The 17,639-nt window shown below is 35.3% G+C and overlaps 1 protein-coding gene across 1 annotated transcript in view; it reads right to left on the bottom strand.

The window, feature by feature from the left end:
* KIF26B (kinesin family member 26B) overlaps positions 1 to 17,639 on the bottom strand; it is a 559,622-nt gene that overhangs the window by 169,705 nt on the left and 372,278 nt on the right. The window contains exon 5 of the mRNA XM_053711042.1: positions 16,622 to 16,805. Within this exon, the coding sequence (XP_053567017.1) occupies positions 16,622 to 16,805 (184 nt within the window). The remainder of the gene's footprint in view (positions 1 to 16,621; positions 16,806 to 17,639) is intronic.

The following is a 17,639-nucleotide window of genomic DNA, read 5'->3' as shown; positions in this document are numbered from 1 at the left end:
AATACTATTTTTGGTGTTTACTATCCCTTTAAGATAATCAATAGGGCTTTGCATTCAGCAGTTTTATAGAAAACAAATGGGGAAGATGGCGGCCGCCAGTGGTATTCAGCTCTTTTCGAAGTCTGATTTCTTCTTGTGAAAGTGCAACACACTAAGATCTGGATTTGCACATATCATACAGGCCCATTTATCAAGCTCCGTACGGAGCTTGAAGGGCCGTGTTTCTGGCGAGTCTTCAGACTCGCCAGAAACACAATTTATGAAGCAGCGGTCTAAAGACCGTTGCTCCATAACCCTGTCCGCCTGCTCTGAGCAGGTGGACAGGAATCGCCGGAAATCAACCCGATCGAATACGATTGACACCTCCCTGCTGGCGGCGAGTTAGCAGGGGGCGGCGTTGCACCAGCAGCTCTTGTAAGCTGCTGGTGCAATGTTAAATGCGGAGAGCGTATTGCTCTCCGCATTTAGCGAGGTGTTGCGGACCTGATCCGCAGTGTCGGATCAGGTCCGCAACACCTTTGATAAATTGGGGCCTTAGTGTCTTGCACTTTCACAAGAAGAAATCCGGCTCAGAAAAGAGTCGAATGCCGCTGGCTTCCGCATCCTTTCCCATTTTTTCCTCACAAAACTGCTGAATGCATATCCTTAATAATCAGCACCTAATAAGTTAGCAACATTGAGGAGAGAAGATTTCTAACTAAGCATAAATCTTACATAAACAATTTTTGTCCACTAAACATAATTAGACATACGTTTGTATTATTGAACCTACAGTTACTGTGTTCTTTTCTGATATATCTCTAGTGGAAGCAAAGTATTGCATTATAAAAACATACGCAACGCTTGGTGAATAAGTGGCTCAGTCTCATGGGACTTAGAATAAATTCCAAAACTGACATCAGCATAGGACAGAAATAATCAAAGTCAGATAGTGATGAATAGTTTAAACATTGAGGACCTTGCTATGCATAAGGTTGTCTAACATGACAATACATTACACTCGAGTGTCTGTGAAAATGATTCTGCAGTAAATTAATTAATGTACCACATACTGAAATCAAAGGTGGCTTACAAATTTTTTTTTTAAATATAATATTAAAGAAAAAGATCACAAGGAACAAGGGATTATGCACCTTCAAAGCTATAACATCTAAAATAACCCTGAGCAAAATAAAGGGTCTGTACTGTTGTTATTTGGTTAAAGGACCACTCAATGCAGTAGAATTGCATAATTAACACGTGGGTGCATTATAAAAAGACAATGATTTAACACCTACTCTGAATTTCAAATAAGCAGTAGATTTTTTTTTCTGACGTATTTTTTCTCACATTTTCCAGCCCCTTGTATCATGTGACAGACATTAGCCAATCACAGACTAGTATACCTATACCCTGTGTGCTTGTGCACATGCTCAGTAGGATCTTGTTCTCCAGAAAGTGTGAATATAAAAAGACTGTGCAAAATTTGATAATGAAGTAAATTGGAAAGTGTCTTAAAACTGCATGCTCTTTCTGAATCATAAAAGTTTATTTTGACTTGTGTCTCTTTTTAACAAACTGCATGCTCTTTCTGAATCATAAAAGTTTATTTTGACTTGTGTCTCTTTTTAACAAACTGCATGCTTTTCTGAATCATAAAAGTTTATTTTGACTTGAGTGTCTCTTTTTAACAAATCGTGAGATTCAACAACAAAGACAAGTACTGTAAGTTGAACTCATAAAACTTGTAAGTGACCTTTCTCTCTATCTTTTCTGTTTATATTCAGCATTATTATTAAGATAGGAAGAGTGTGCTAAAATAACAGGCATTTGCCTGGATCTAGCTCCTTATTGCTTTGAGGGTCATTAAATGCAATTCCATAAAAAAAAATAATAATAATGTACTACATTATAAAATCATATGATAAATAATAAATCATTTAAAAAAAAATCTGTAATGATTTTTTTGTAGATAAATCATTTGATAAACTATTCTAAAGGATTGTGATTGCCTCTATGTGTTTAACACTGTAAAATGGTTAAAGGGACACTGAACCAAATTTTTTTTATTTCGTGATTCAGATAGAGCATGCAATTTCAAGCGACTTTCTAATTTACTCCTATTATCAATTTTTCTTCGTTCTCTTGGTATCTTTATTTGAAAAGCAAGAATGTACGTTTAGATGCGACCCATTTTTGGTGAACAACCTGGGTTGTTCTTGCTGATTGGTAGATAAATTCACCCACCAATCAACAAGTGCTGTCCAGAGTTCTGAACCAATAATTAGCTGGCTCCTTAGCTTAGATGCCTTCTTTTTCAAATAAAGATAACAAGAGAACGAAGAAAATGTGATAATAGGAGTAAATTAGAAAGTTGCTTAAAATTGCACGCTCTATCTGAATCACGAAAGAAAAAAATGTGGGTTCATTGTCCCTTTAAACACATAGTTAAAGCCAGCTCCAGAGCAGCAATGCATTACTTGGAGCTAGCTGAACACATCTAGTGAGTCAATAACATAAGTAAATTCGGTAAGAGAATTAAGTTGAAAAGTCTCTTAAAATTGGGTCTTATTGTTAAATTAAGTCTGATGTTCTGGCAGGATTGTCACAGCAAAGTGTATTTCCATGCCAGTCAGAGAACACTTTTATAGATATAATGTAATAAGGTCACATAGGGAAGAAGACCGAGCACAGTGTGACCTATAACCTCATTTTATATAACAGAGCTTCATTCCATCAGTGCTGGGTTTAGTGCTCAGGCATTTATTCCAGGATACGGTATCGCACCACCGGCTAAATTATGGGGGTGGATAATTGGCTATAAACTCCACTGGGAACGAGGAGCACCTGAGCCACTGCGTTTATAGGGTTGAAGAGAAATCAATTGAGTGCAGGAAAACCATTTTCAACAGCTTGATGATTCTTCACCGTAAAATAAGAATGCAGTGATAATTTAAAAAAAAAAGAAGGTATGATAATAAAAAAAAAAAAGAAAACGAGGAGAAAAAGAATATGAGCTGGTGGCTTAATCAATATTCGGCATTGGGTCATTAGTCAGTGTGTGAGTGGCTTTTAAAACTATACATTAAGCTTGTCACTTAAAGTGTAAATTGTTAATGGGATCAGACAGAGAAAGGTAGCAAACGCTGAGGGTAAGTCAAAGGTTTAAATTAAAGATTAACCCTCTGTTAGCCATTGTGTAATAAGGCATTGCAGCCATCTTTGATAGCCAAGGGGTTAAAGGGATACTGCAGTTTGATTTTGTTTCTTTATTAAAATTAGGAAAAATGTATAATCTTTTTCTCCCCCTCTTTTTAATGCATGATTTCTGCCATAAATAAAACAGTTTCCTGTCAGGCGTGCAGTGTTGTATCAGTCCCCATCAGAAGAGAAGTGGGAGTTGTTCATATCAGCCAATGATAGATTCAGTTGATAAAGGTTTTGCGTAAAAATAATAATATATATATTGACATGTTTAAATACGGGTCTTTCATTTGGTTTCTAGTACTGAAAAAGGGTTGCGATGAACAGCTTAAAGGGACAGTAAAGTCAAATTTAAACATTCATGATTCAGATAGAGCATGCAATTTGAAACAACTGTCCAATTTACTGTTGTTATCAAATTTGATTTGTTCTCTTGGTATCTTTTATTGAAGAGTAAATCTAGGTAGGCTGAAAGGAGCACAAGAGTGTGCGTGTGTCTATAGCAGTCTATGACAGCAGTGTTTGTAATTATGTATAACATCGCTATAAACAATGCTGATAGCACTGCTGCCAGATGGCTAAAGACGTGCTGATTGTGTGGCCCAATATATTCTTGTGTTTTAAAGACACATGCACACTCCTGAGCTCACCTAGGACTATTCTTTAAGAAAGGATACCAAAAGAACTAAGCGAAATTGATCAAAGAAGTACACTGGAAAGTTGTTTAAAACTTCATGATCTATCCAAATAAATTAAAGCTTAATTTTGACTTCATTGTCCCTTTAAGGATATTACTATTCATAAAATATCATTGTAAAATTATTATTTTTTAGCTTACAATGGCCAAGATCTGCTAAGACTTTAAAACTCTCCCAATATAGTTTGCTTTTGTGTAAAAAATGCTTTGTACCACACTCCCTACAGAGGCCAAAAACAAAATCTATAACCTAGGTTTTCAAAATGCTGCAACCTGGCATCTTGGGGACTGTGGGAAAAGCACTATGTTTTTTTACAAGAGTAAGAATAATTTAAAGGGACACTCAGGTCATAATTAAACTTTCATGATTCAGATAGAGCATGCAATGCAATTTAAACAACTTTCTAATTTACTTCAATTAGCAAAATGTGGACACTCTTTGAGTCACCAGCTCCTACTGAGCATGTGTAAGAATTTGCAGAATATATGCAACGTATATGCATTTGTGATGCATTTGTGATCGGCTCATGGTACAGGAGGAGTGGAAAAAGCCATAACTTTGAAATTTGTCAGAATTTTTTTTACTAGCCATTTGAAGTTCATGTTTCATGTGGTGTATAAACATAACACCCATAACAGTTCAGACTAAGTTCTATTGCATTATCTTTTTATCATGCATTTGTTGATTATGCAAATCTACTATATTTACTTATTATTTTATATGTTATACTTATATTGACCTTTAAAACAAATTCCTACATTTCCTATCCACTAAGATCTGGAAAGCTCCCTCTTGTTTTAATGGGCTAGCTTCAGAAGATAACACATATATCTCAGTGGGAGGCCCCTTCCATATAGCTAATGAATATAAACTTAAAGGGACACTGAACCCAAATTTTTTTCTTTCGTGATTCAGATAGAGCATGCCATTTTAAACAACTTTCTAATTTACTCCTATTATCAATTTTTCTTCGTTCTCTTGCTTTCTTTATTTGAAAAAGAAGGCATCTAAGCTATTTTTTGGTTCAGAAACCATGGAAAGCATTTGTTTATTGGTAGGTGAATTTACCCACCAATCAGCAAGAACAACACAATGTGTTCACCAAAAATGGGCCGGCATCTAAACTTACATTCTTGCATTTCAAATAAAGATATGAAGAGGATGAAAAGAATTTGATAATAGAAGTAAATTAGAAAGTTGCTTAAAATTGCATGCTCTATCTGAATCATGATAGAAAAAAATTGGGTTCAGTGTCCCTTTAATCCAGATATCTCTACACAGAGGCACAGCTCTGCTAAAGTGCTATTCTGCCACATGTAGCCTATTCAATACAGTGTGGATCATTTATGATTTAGTGTAGGGTTTCTCAATTCAGGTCATCAAGGAACCGTAAAAAGGATGGATTTTAAGCATTTCCCTTCTTTAGCTGTTCGGTAGATCCTTTGTTATAACTGTCTGGATTTCAATCATTTCATTAATAATTTACCTTAGAAAAGAAATGTCAATGACCAGTTTTAGATAGTAGAGATGCAACATTATCTCTTAGATATTCAGTTCCACGAAATTCTATAAATTCACTTTTTATTTTTTGTTTTAAATAAGCAGTACCTTTTTAACACCCTTCATGCTTTTGATAGAAAGAAGTCTTCAGATTTTGGCATACAGTAATAAATAACCAACAATTACAACATTCAATATACTTTGTAGAAATGAATCACTATTTTCTAAGTTTGCATTTTGTTTTATTTTTTTAACCCCTTAATGACCACAATGTACACTGTATGTCCAATCAAGTTCCAAAAAAAGGCCAACGACATACAGGGTACGTCGCTGGTCCTTAAGGGGTTAAATATTATATCCTTCCATATTTCTTATATCTAGAAGCCAATAGAATGTGTAACTATGAAATTATCTCCATATTATATTTACCTGCTGTAATATACCTTTTAAAATTGTCTCCAACATTCTAAACAGTGATTGGTTTAAATTAAAACACAAGCTCTTTCTGATTGGCCAGTGTATTCCTGAGCCACTTCTTGTTTGCAAAATCTTGTAAACTGTGCAAGCATAATTAAATAATGTATACAAGGTTGACTTCAATGTCCCTTTGTCCTAAATACCCTTTTAATGGAAGAGCAGTTCAAATTTGTTTGAAAAAAATCTAATCTGTTTTATCCATTTATAAAAAAAAATTCAGTTAAAGCTTTGCTATTTTACTGGTAACTAAATATGTTCTATGAATAGTCTATATAAGCATAGTTGCATCATTTTTTTGTTTTGTTTGTTTTTTAATCTATTAACCCATGCCAGTCCATTACTGGTGTATTTTTTTATGTACTGTTAATTTTTGAAGAACACACCTCTACAATCCCCACTTTAAATAATATAGATCTTCTTGTTTGACCAATAAAATGATTTAATATAAAAAATTGTAGCATGCAACATAAGTTTTTATAGTTTTATTGTAATTCCAATATAATTTCCCTGTTTAGAATGAATCCTATACATTTGCCAAAGTTAACAGCTATTCAATTGACTGAGTGTTAACTGCTGCTGGCTGCTACAGAAGTTAGAAAAATAAGTTAACTTAACACACAAGTAATTATTATACCAGAAGTCTGTTATGCTAAAATATATGGAAACAATCATTTTTACCATACTCGGAGTCGGAGCATTTACACCCATCATTTTTTGTTAAACCAAAAAGGAGGCATTTTAAAACTATTAAACATTTTTTATGGATGTTCCAGGGCCCAATTAGACTACTTTTTTGTTTCCCTGTTAGTGGAGGTGTGTCCTTCTCTACTAATAGGAGAAGATTTGCATAATCAACAAATGCATAATAAAAACACAATGCAATAGAACTTAGTCTGAACTTCAATTGAGTTGTAGATTTTTTTTTTTCGGACAAATTTCAGTTATGTCTATTTCCACTCCCCCTGTAACATGTGACATCCATCAGCCAATCACAAATGCATATACGTACATTCTGTGAATTCTTGCACATGCTCAGTAGGCGCTGGTGACTCAAAAAGTGTAACTATAAAAAGACTGTGCACAATTTGTTAATGGAAATAAATTTGAAAGTTGTTTAGAATTGCATGCTCTATCTAAATCATGAAAGTTTAGTTTTGACTTGAGTAATCCTTCATCAGCACAGTTAAACTGTTCTAATTCGTCTAAGAGTTGTTGCTGTGAGGAGGTACTTGTCTAAGAAGCCATCCAAACTTTAGAATATCCACTGTTTGCCTGTTATGCATCCTGTAATTACTAAATGCTCTGCTTAAGAGGATCCATGGTTTTGCCGTTTTTGTTTTTTTTAGTTATTTACATACATGATAATATTAATAAGCCTAAGGAATGTTGCTAAATAACAACCCAAAGGCTTAAATCCTGACCAACTAAAATGACTGTAACTAAGTTAATTATAAGCAACGATCACAGCTGATATGATTTATATAGCTATAATACTGTAGTATTTAAATCTTGGAACTGCTCCCAGTCAGGCAAAAGGATTTTTCATGTCACTGCCAAATTATATTATTTTTCAGGCTTAGCTGAAATAAATGTAGTCAACATTGAACTAAAACTTTGATGTATGAGTAACAATATGTATTTTTATACTAATACTTTTTTCATGATACTCTTTATCAGTCTTATGTGAATTAACCTTTGGGTCATTTCTTATTTCATATTTTTTCCTAGATAAATATTTTTTTTAGATCATGGTTATTCCAGTTTTTTTTAATCTAATTTATTGTGGAGATACATTTTTTATTTTTATTTTTTTGTTATTTTCTTCCTTGCATTCTAAAGAGTAATGATGTAAAAATATTTTTGGCACATTCATTAAAAAATAACTATGGGGCCCATTTATCAAACGCCTTACGGAGCTTGTGGGCCCGTGTTTCTGGCGAATCTTCAGACTCGCCAGAAACACAAGTTATGACGCATCGGTCTAAAGACCGCTGCTCCATAACTCTGTCCGCCTGCTCTGAGCAGACGGACAGGAATCGCCGGAAATCAACCCGATCGAGTACGATCGGGTTGATTGACAGCTCCCTGCTGGCGGCCCATTGTCCGCGAGTCAGCAGGGGGCGGCGTTGCACCAGCAGCTCTTGTGAGCTGCTGGTGCAATGTTAAATGCGGAGATCGTATTGCTCTCCGCATTCAGCGAGGTCTTGCGGATCTGATCCGCACTGTTGGATCAGGTCCGCAAGACCTTTAATAAATAGGCCCCTATTTATTCACTTTAAATTGATGTTTGTTTAACATTCAACTTTCTTTTTTAGCAAAAAAATGGCAATTTCTTTATATCAAATAAAAATATTGAATGCTGAATGTAACATTCCAATATTAAAATCATATTCAGATGTCAACATTTGTCCTATAAAAAATTCTGAATGTGGCAACAGATGTTAAAAGGAACAGTCATTCTATTGCTTAAAGGGACAGTCAACACCAAAATTGTTATTGTTTAAAAAGATAGACAATGCCTTTACTACCCATTCCCCAGCTTTGCACAACCAACATTGTTATATTAACATACTTTATAACATTTAAACCTCTAAATGTCTTCCTGTTTCTAAGCTACTACAGGCAGCCTCTAATCACATGCTTTTTTATTTGCTTTTCACAACAAGAGACTGCTAATCCATGTGGGCTTTGTAGATAACATTGTACTCTCTCCCATGGAGTTGTGGCTGACACTGCACTTATTGGGTAAAATGCAAGTCAATAGACAATAAATAAATAGCCATGTCATCAGTGGGCTGTCAAAAGGCTTAGATACAAGGTTATCACAGAGGTTAAAAGTATATTAATATAACCATGTTGGTTATGCAAGACTTGGAAATAGGTAATAAAGGGATTATCTATTTTTTTAAACAATAAACATTTTGGAGTTGACTGTCCTTTTAAAGGGACACTATAGTCAAGAGTACATTTTATAATTCAGATAGAGCATGTCTATTATAAAACTGTGCACAATCTTTACATATGCATACTTTCTGAGGCATCAGCTTCTAATGAGCATGTGCACAATGCATACATATATGCGTCTGATTTGCTGATGGCTGTCACCTGATACAGGAGGGTGGCAAATGGAAGGGAATTTTGAAAGTTGTCAGAAAAAAAGAGTCTACTGTTCATTTAAAAATCAGAGTAAGTGCTATTGGATTGTCTTTTTTATTATACACTTGTTGATTGTGTAAATCTACTGTATTTAATAGCCCTTTAAAGTTTAGTAAACAGACATCTGTCTATCTCCACTAGTGAGTCTATGGGGCATATGTATCAAGCTCCGAATAGCGCTTGATGCCCCGTGTTTCTGGCGAGCCTGCAGACTCGCCAGAAACATCAGTTATGAAGCAGCGGTCACAACCGCCTGTCTCAGCAGGCGGACAGACAACGCCGGAAATCAACCCGATCGAGTATGATCGGGTTGATTGACATCCCCCTGCTGGCGGCCGATTGGCCGCGAGTCTGAAGGGGGCGGCGTTGCACCAGCAGCTCTTGTGAGCTTCCGGTGCAATGCTGAATACGGCGAGCGTATTGCTCGCCTTATTCAGCGAGGTCTGTCGGACCTGATCCGCACTGTCGGATCAGGTCCGACAGACCTTAATAACTAGAGGCCTATGTATCTATGTATTTTTTTTGTTAATCTGAATCATGGCACATTTTTGAAAAGACGGACTATTTCTATTTTTTTTTTGCTTGTACTACTTGTTTAATGTAAAATCTGGGAATATAAATTATGATCAACTCATTAAATTTACATTTATTATAAAAGTAAATTTAAACTGTTGGGTAGTAATAAAATCTATCTATAGCTGTTGCTAAAGACAGTGAAATATTTTAAGCATCATTTATCATTCTCATTTTTTACACCTTTGCCTTTCTGATCTATCATTAGTCTTTCTGTGTTATTCTTCACCCCTCCTTCTGTCACACTCCTCATTATACATTTTGTCATTCACTTCATTTATCTTTCTGGCCTTTATTCCTAGCTTGACTATTCCTCATCCTGTCTTTCATTTCCTCATTACTCTTGTCCTTAAAATGTGACCCCCCCCCTTTTTTTCTTCTATACCTTACAGATTTCTTTCTAAATTTATCATCACCTTTTTCTCACCCCCTTTTCTCCTCTTATTCCCTCTTTTTCTCTCTCTTATTCTTTACACCTTTTGTCTTCCTAATCCACTTCATCTCACTATCCTTCAAAAAATATGAAACTGCTCCTCTAGTGTATATATATATATATATGATGTAGGGATAGTCTAGTCAAAATTAAACTTTCATGATTCAGACAGAGCATGCAATTTTATGCAACCTTCTAATTTACTCCTATTATCAATTTTCTTCATTCTCTTAGTATCTTTATTTGAAAAACCAAGAATGTAAGCCTATGAGCTGGCCAATCTTTGGTTCAGCGCCTGGGTAGAGCTTACTCATTGGTGTATAAATGTAGCCATCATTAAAGTTTAATTTTGACTAGACTATCCCTTTAAATCAAACTTAACATAACTAAAAACAGATTGTGCTTAAAAAAACAGCAAACAACTGACTTGTTTTGTTTCTTGCAAAATGAGCACTTAGAAACTCTCAGTGTAGCCACTGCCTGTATTCTGCCTCTTCTGATCATGGCCAAGAAACTGACTCTAGTGTCCTTGTGGGGCTGTGACAGGAAGTAATGGGCATTGTACAAATTACGTTTAAACAAAAAAGGAAATAAAATACTTTTATGAATAATACATATTGCAATGATTTATATTAAATATAAGCCACTGCTTATTTGTTACAACAATTAAACAGACTGTTTTATATCCCATCTATTTTGTATGGACAAGTTGCAAACTAGTTGTTGACAAACTGTGAGTTAAAGACTTTGTTTCCATAATTTTTTTTTTTATATTAAACAAACTGATCATTTCAACTAATAAAATAGACATAACGAATGTCATCTTAACTGGAGACTAACATGAATTTACAACACAAAAATCATTCATAATACACTTTATAAAGCATATCATAAGATTTAGCTTATCCAGCACAGAGAATGTGCTAATCCTTTCACAGCTTGTATGGTCTGCAGAGTAATATAAGAGGAACTGCCTAACTGCAATTTATATCTCTGCTGGCAGGTATTCGCTGTCTGGAGCATTTGCTTTGGCCAAAAACCCCCACTGACAAATACAAATCAAATTGTCAGGCTGTAATTATATATACTAGTGATGGTGAACGTTGGTACTCCAGATGTTTCAGAACTACATTTCCCATGATGCTTGACCAGACTTCAGAGTGCCTAAGCATCATGGAAAATGTAGTTCTGAAACATCTGGAATGCCAAGATTTGCCATAACTGATCTATACCTTTAAAAAATACTATACTATAGAGGTTGACAATCCCAGTATCAAGAGTGCTATGGCTTCTACAATTTACAGCTGGCTTGGCTCCTAATTTTATGGATTATTCTTCATGTACCTAAATAATTACTCTTGTGTGGTTTAGGTAATGAAGGGTTAACATTGAAATGATCCCTTGTGTTATCAATTGGTAATTATTAGCAGGTGTATCTGAAGTTAAAAATAATGGGAAGTACCAATAAGGCTTTCTGGAGCATGTAAGATCTGACAGTATCCCTTTGTGTCGTAGTTTTATAAAGACAAAAGGGTGTGTTTCTTTAAGTTTTAAGGCCATCATGTCATTTTTATTCATATAGAAACCGTTAACGGACTACTAAAAACAAAATACTTATAGGACACTATCTCATAAAGACAATGTGTAACTGGCTCCTCAGCTTTCTGTCTGGCTCCTAAATGTGGCGAATGTCACACCCTGCTGTAGCACAAGGCTGAATAAAAGACATCTTGAAAATGTACAAAAGCTCACCAACACAAATTTGAATAAAGTATAATGAAGGTTAGAAATGCATACTTTGAGGAATTGTATATAAAAAAAATGGTTGTTCCTTTCAGAAGAGAATGAGAGACTGTAATACTCTTCTGCTACTAAAAAAAGCAAATGTAGCACTTCTTCATTCTGACATATTATTATGCTGTTACAACCCCATTTCTGAAAAAGTTGGGACAGTATGGAAAATTAAAAAACAAAAAAAGTCGTTTGAAAATTTAATTCACCCTGTACTATATTGAAAACACATTATTAACACGTTATTTGATGTTTTACTTTGTGAATTTAATATATTTTTGAAAATATACACTCATTTAAAATCTGATGACTTCTACACACTCCAAAAAAGTTGGGACAGTCGACTGTTTACCACCGTGTGACATCACCATTTCTTTTAATAACACTTATTAAGCGTTTAGGCACTGAAGACACCAGTTGGTTAAAGTAAGCAAGCAGAATTTCCTCTCATTCATCCATTATCCATGTCTTCAGCTGCGCAACTGTGCGGGGCCTTTTTTGCCTTATTTTGTGTTTTATAATGCGTTACACATTCTTAATCAGAGACAGGTCTAGTACCTGCACTCTCTGTTTATACAACCATGAGCTTGTAATCCAGGCAGAATATGGTTTGCGTTGTCCTGCTGGAAAATGCAGGGACATCCCGGGAAAAGACGACATCTGGATGGCAGCATATGTTGCTCCAAAATGAATACAAATCATTCTGCATTAAAAGTGTCCTTGCAGAGGTGCAAGTTACCCATGCCATGGGCACTGACACCCCCATACCATGACAGATGCTGACTTTTGGACCTGAAGCTGATAACAGCTTGGATGATCCTTTTCCTCTTTGGCCCGGAGAACACGATGGCTGATTTGAAATGTTGACTCGTCGGACCAAAAAACACAAATCCACTGTGCTACTGTCTATCTCAGATGAGACTATACCCAGAGACGTTGGCAGCTCTTCTGGACAGTGTTGTTGTATGGCTTCTGCTTTGCAAAGTAAAGCCTTAAATTGCATCTGTGGATGCAGAAGCGAATGGTGTTGACTGATAAAGGTTTACTAAAGTATTATCAAACCCATGTCAGGATATCCATTACAGACTCATTACAGTTTTTGAGATAGTGACAACTGAGGGATCGGAGATCACGCGCATTCAGAAGTGGTTTTCGACCTTGCCTTTTGACCGTATTCCTTGAATCTTTTAATTATATTGTGTACTGTAGAAGGTGAAATGCCCAAAATCCTACCGTTTTGTTTTGTTCTTGGGGAATGTTGTTCTCAAAGTGTTGGATTATTCACTAACGCATCTGTTTTTAGATTGGCGAGCCTCGACCCATCCTTGCTCTTGAAGGACTAGGCCTTTTTTGGAGGCTCCTTATTTACTTTGATTACACAACTGCCTCACCTGTTTTTACATCACCTCATCAGATTTGAAATGAGTGTATATTTTCAAAAATACATTAAATTCACAAAGTAAAACATCAAATGATGCATTAATAATGTGTTTTCAATATAATACTGGTTAATTGAATTTTCAAAAGACTACTTTTTTTTTATTTTATTTTTTTACATTTTTCATACTGTCCCAACTTTTTTGGAATTGGGGTTCTAGAATGGTACACCAATGTCAAAATGTCATTCTCTGAGGCATAATGTGCTAGTTGTTTTTTTAGCTCAGAGTTATGCTACACACACTCACAAACACACATACACACTCAGTAAAGGGAATAAAATCGATAGGATTTAATAGTTCTAATAGTATAAAATTTTACCATAACATTCATCAAATTCATAAAAATAGACAATTAGTACTCATAATTCATAAAGACTCACAATTCATAGAAAGTAAGTATACCTAACTATACCTAGAATGATCGTTCATAGCATGTAGTAAAACACTTTCTACAACATTCCTAAAAAATACACTTATCTCAAAATTAAAACATTTATGGACAAGAACAAACTCCAATGATAAATGTGTCTATGCACACTTATGCAGATGTTACTTTCTAAGTTTGTAGGGAGCTGTGTTTCAATTTAGAACAGAGGAGAGCTTGTATATTGTTCTAATACTTCTGTAGTGAGCTAAAATCCAAACCTTGGCTTTTTTTTTGCAAATTATCGGTAATTGCTTTTTAGAAAACGGTACCTTCTTCCCAATACCGTATACTATTGCCCAGCCCTTCTGTGCCCTACCTCCATGTCTAGCAGTGTGAGTAGTTTCAAGGCGTTTCAGCTTCTGTGACTCTCACACCGATCATGTGACTTCTGGGGGTGTGTACTGGCGTCTTGACAGATTGGATGATGCAGTAACTCTGTTTCCTTTCACTTCAGTGTGATACTTTCTGAAACTTTCTGCTACGTGTTTCAGCTGTTTGAACAGCCTTTCTCAAGCAGTCTGGTGTGAGGGGAGTAGCATCTTCTGATCATTAATACCCTTTGCAAGCCCACTTGTTCAGTCTCTTGTTTCTGCCAGATATACATTCATACATACAGCAAGGTCTCAGTTCCTCCCTCTCTGGAGTAAGCCTGCACAATGAGACCCAATGGCCAGACATTTTCTTACAGCCAAACACAGGGTAACTGACCTGAGGTTCATACCTATTGACCATGTCCCTCCTTTGAAACGAGGGGGTGATAGAGACAAGGCTCTCTTAAGACTTGAATAACGTTGGATATAAAAAACTTGGCACCCTCCATCCCCATGGCCTAAACATGTCCAATGATTGGTACTTCTTCCTCTGATACTTGATGTAAATTCCCAAACATAGGTGAGTACCACCGATTACTCTTGATGTTATATAACCTATATTTTTGGCACCATACTTTTGCTAATTCCATGCAATAATGGGATATACGATAGGTGGAACATCAGTATCTATGCTGGTTGACTATATACACATGACATCTTGGATCAAGGTTTTTGGACATATGTGTGATGAGACTGACTACTGATGGATGAGTACTTGGAACATCAGTTACCATAGACAACCAAACAACAATCACACCTTGATTGCCATTTGTTAATCACTTGACCAATGAATTAAATAATGAGGTCTGGTCTTTTTGGCTCATTCATGGGCCAGGCACAAGGTAATATGTGGAACCTAATTGATTGTATACTTTTCCTAACTGAGATACCCTGATTGCCTTTTGCCGGTTGCCGGATAATGAATCCAATATATTAACTCTGATTTGCCACTTGCTATATTATGCATACAACAAATATTGACAGTAGATTCTGATGTGATAACAGGATACTTGTTAGCTTGGCAGACCAACTAACACACATGATCTAATCCAGCTCCTTCTGATAACGACTATGGTTAAGATATCTTGCCTGACACAACATGGTATGACTCTATAACATATCTATTGCCAAGTTTGAGCTATTTTTTAATATATTTTTTATATATATGTATAACTAAGTAAGCCATGATAGCTTTATTATAATACACAGGTCTTGTTATGGTAACTAGCCTCTATCAGTGATGTATCATATACTAACTATTATCTCCTACGGCTAACATAAGGAAATATGCTAATTAGCCATGCGTGATCCATTACAATGGGCGTATTCTTAGCAATGGGCATGTGCATAAACGGCAGGTGACACTACGTTGCTATGCAATCCTATACCATGATTGAGTCAGACGGCTTAGTGAACAAGTACTTTAGCCTTTGATGTTAACTTCTAAACACTGTGTGGGCTCACTGAAACTTATGTAACTAACAGAGCATAGAACATATAGCACAGAAGCCTACAAGTAAGCACACTATATATATTTAATCCAACACGATATTGATCTTACGATCTGAATTATTGTACGATTAGGAGCTGACTCACATTTATTGAATGTATGATAATTACAATGAGCTGTGTTGCGTTTTACACTTTGAATGAATATGCCACATGTCTTTACCATATGCAGTTTGCGTAACTTTATAATAGGTGATAGGTGCTAGATGATATGCAACGCTCATTACTTTTTGTTTAAGCTTTGTTACCTGATGACAATACAAAATACCACTATATGGACTGCTTGATGATAAAGTAATATTGTGACACAAAATACACTATATGTTTAAACACAGTGGTGATTGAATAATGTAAATATTTTGAACTTCACATTTTTGAGACATCTGGAGATAGTTATATTCCAAGGGATGTTTCTTCTTACTGTTTTTACATTTAACTGCATTGGAAAAGCACTTGATGTTTTATATACCTGCAGTTGTAAATACACTGTGCTCTGTTTATATTAGTAACTAGGCAACGACTGTTGTCATGATTACAGATTTTGGCGCAATTTTTTGAATTTGTTGGGGGTGGGGCTAAGTATATTTAAGTTGCACTGTTATCACTATACACTGTCTGGTCTGAGGAAGGGGTCTGCGAACCCGAAAAGTCACCATGCAATAAATAATATTTGATTTATCGAAACCCAGTGAGTGCAGCCCCTGCTTGAACTACTAATGAAACTTTGACTTTGCACCCTGGTGGATGTCCAAAAAAGGAATTGTGAGTGCAGACACATGAGGAAAGTATATATATATATATATATAAATATATATAATCCAAAATAAAACTAATCCTCCCTCAAATAGTCAGCAACCTGGTGTAAATATGTAATGAATATGTCCAGCAAAAAAGATGCACTCTCAGGGATTTAAGACAAACAGTGTCCATGTTTATTTGATTGACTTTTCGGGGATCAAAGCTGAAGATCCCCGAAATGTGCATCTTTTTTACTGGAAATATATATATATATATCTTTTTAAAAAGCCTCAATATATCTAGAGATATGAAAAACATGACCTTACCTTTCCAAGACCTGGTGTATCTTTGACTTTGTTTACAGCTCTTAGCAGACATGGAGGTGCAGGAGGTGGGCACGTCTGGAGAATCCCACAAAAGCTGGTAGAAAAAAGTGGTGGCTCAGAAACTAAGGAAGTCGTAGTTCTCTGTTTCTTCTTTTTGGATGAGAGGTTTAATTTCTGAGCAGCCCTGTATGAAAGAATGATGGAAATTTAAAATGTGCAGAAGATGAAGAACAGTATTTAAAATAACTGCTTGACTACTCACTGACTGATAAGCAGAACTCCAAGATTTGTATGTTTGGACAGTGACAAACCTCACAAGCTTAAAAAAAATCAGTACAGAAACATCTATTTTATAAAATAAAATACAAAAATCATGAAATATAATTTAAACTACTCTCTTTTACATGCAACAATGAAAAAAAAAATACTCCTATAAAATATGACACATAGGATTCAAGATGGTGCTATTCAAATGGACATCAAGAGACTGTTGTGCAAATTATCGCTCTCAATTTAATTTTATACTATAGGTCTGATTAGAAGAATATAGTACAAGTGGATGTCCTAGAATTATATTATCATTCAGATAAAACTCCCAAGCTTTTAGATTACTGTACTTGAACATTGTGTCAATTGAGTGCCATTACAAGTGCCATCCGTAACTGAAGAATGTACAAAAGCTTAACAGCCCTAAGATAAACTTTATTTAAAAAAACAAAACACTCAAGAAGATAAGTACTGTATTGTGTTATAAATTATATATTATATTTTAACCGAACAAGCTTGTAACAAGTCTTTCTATTAATTATTGATCATTCTGTCCCTCCTTTTGATTTTAAGTCACTAGAATGAAAATAAATATGTCTTTATTACACTTATTTTTGTGCCTAATAGTTTTTATTCTGCTACACTCACTGACAATTTAAAAAAAAATACTTCAAAGTATTTAGTCAGGATTTACTGTCATAATGTCAAAAGGAAAATGTTAATGTTACAAATACCAACTCCTGAATACCAT

Source organism: Bombina bombina, chromosome 4, assembly GCF_027579735.1.
Source record: "Bombina bombina isolate aBomBom1 chromosome 4, aBomBom1.pri, whole genome shotgun sequence".
In the NCBI taxonomy this organism is placed as follows: Eukaryota; Metazoa; Chordata; class Amphibia; order Anura; family Bombinatoridae; genus Bombina; species Bombina bombina.
This window is presented reverse-complemented; position numbering and strand designations above follow the sequence as displayed.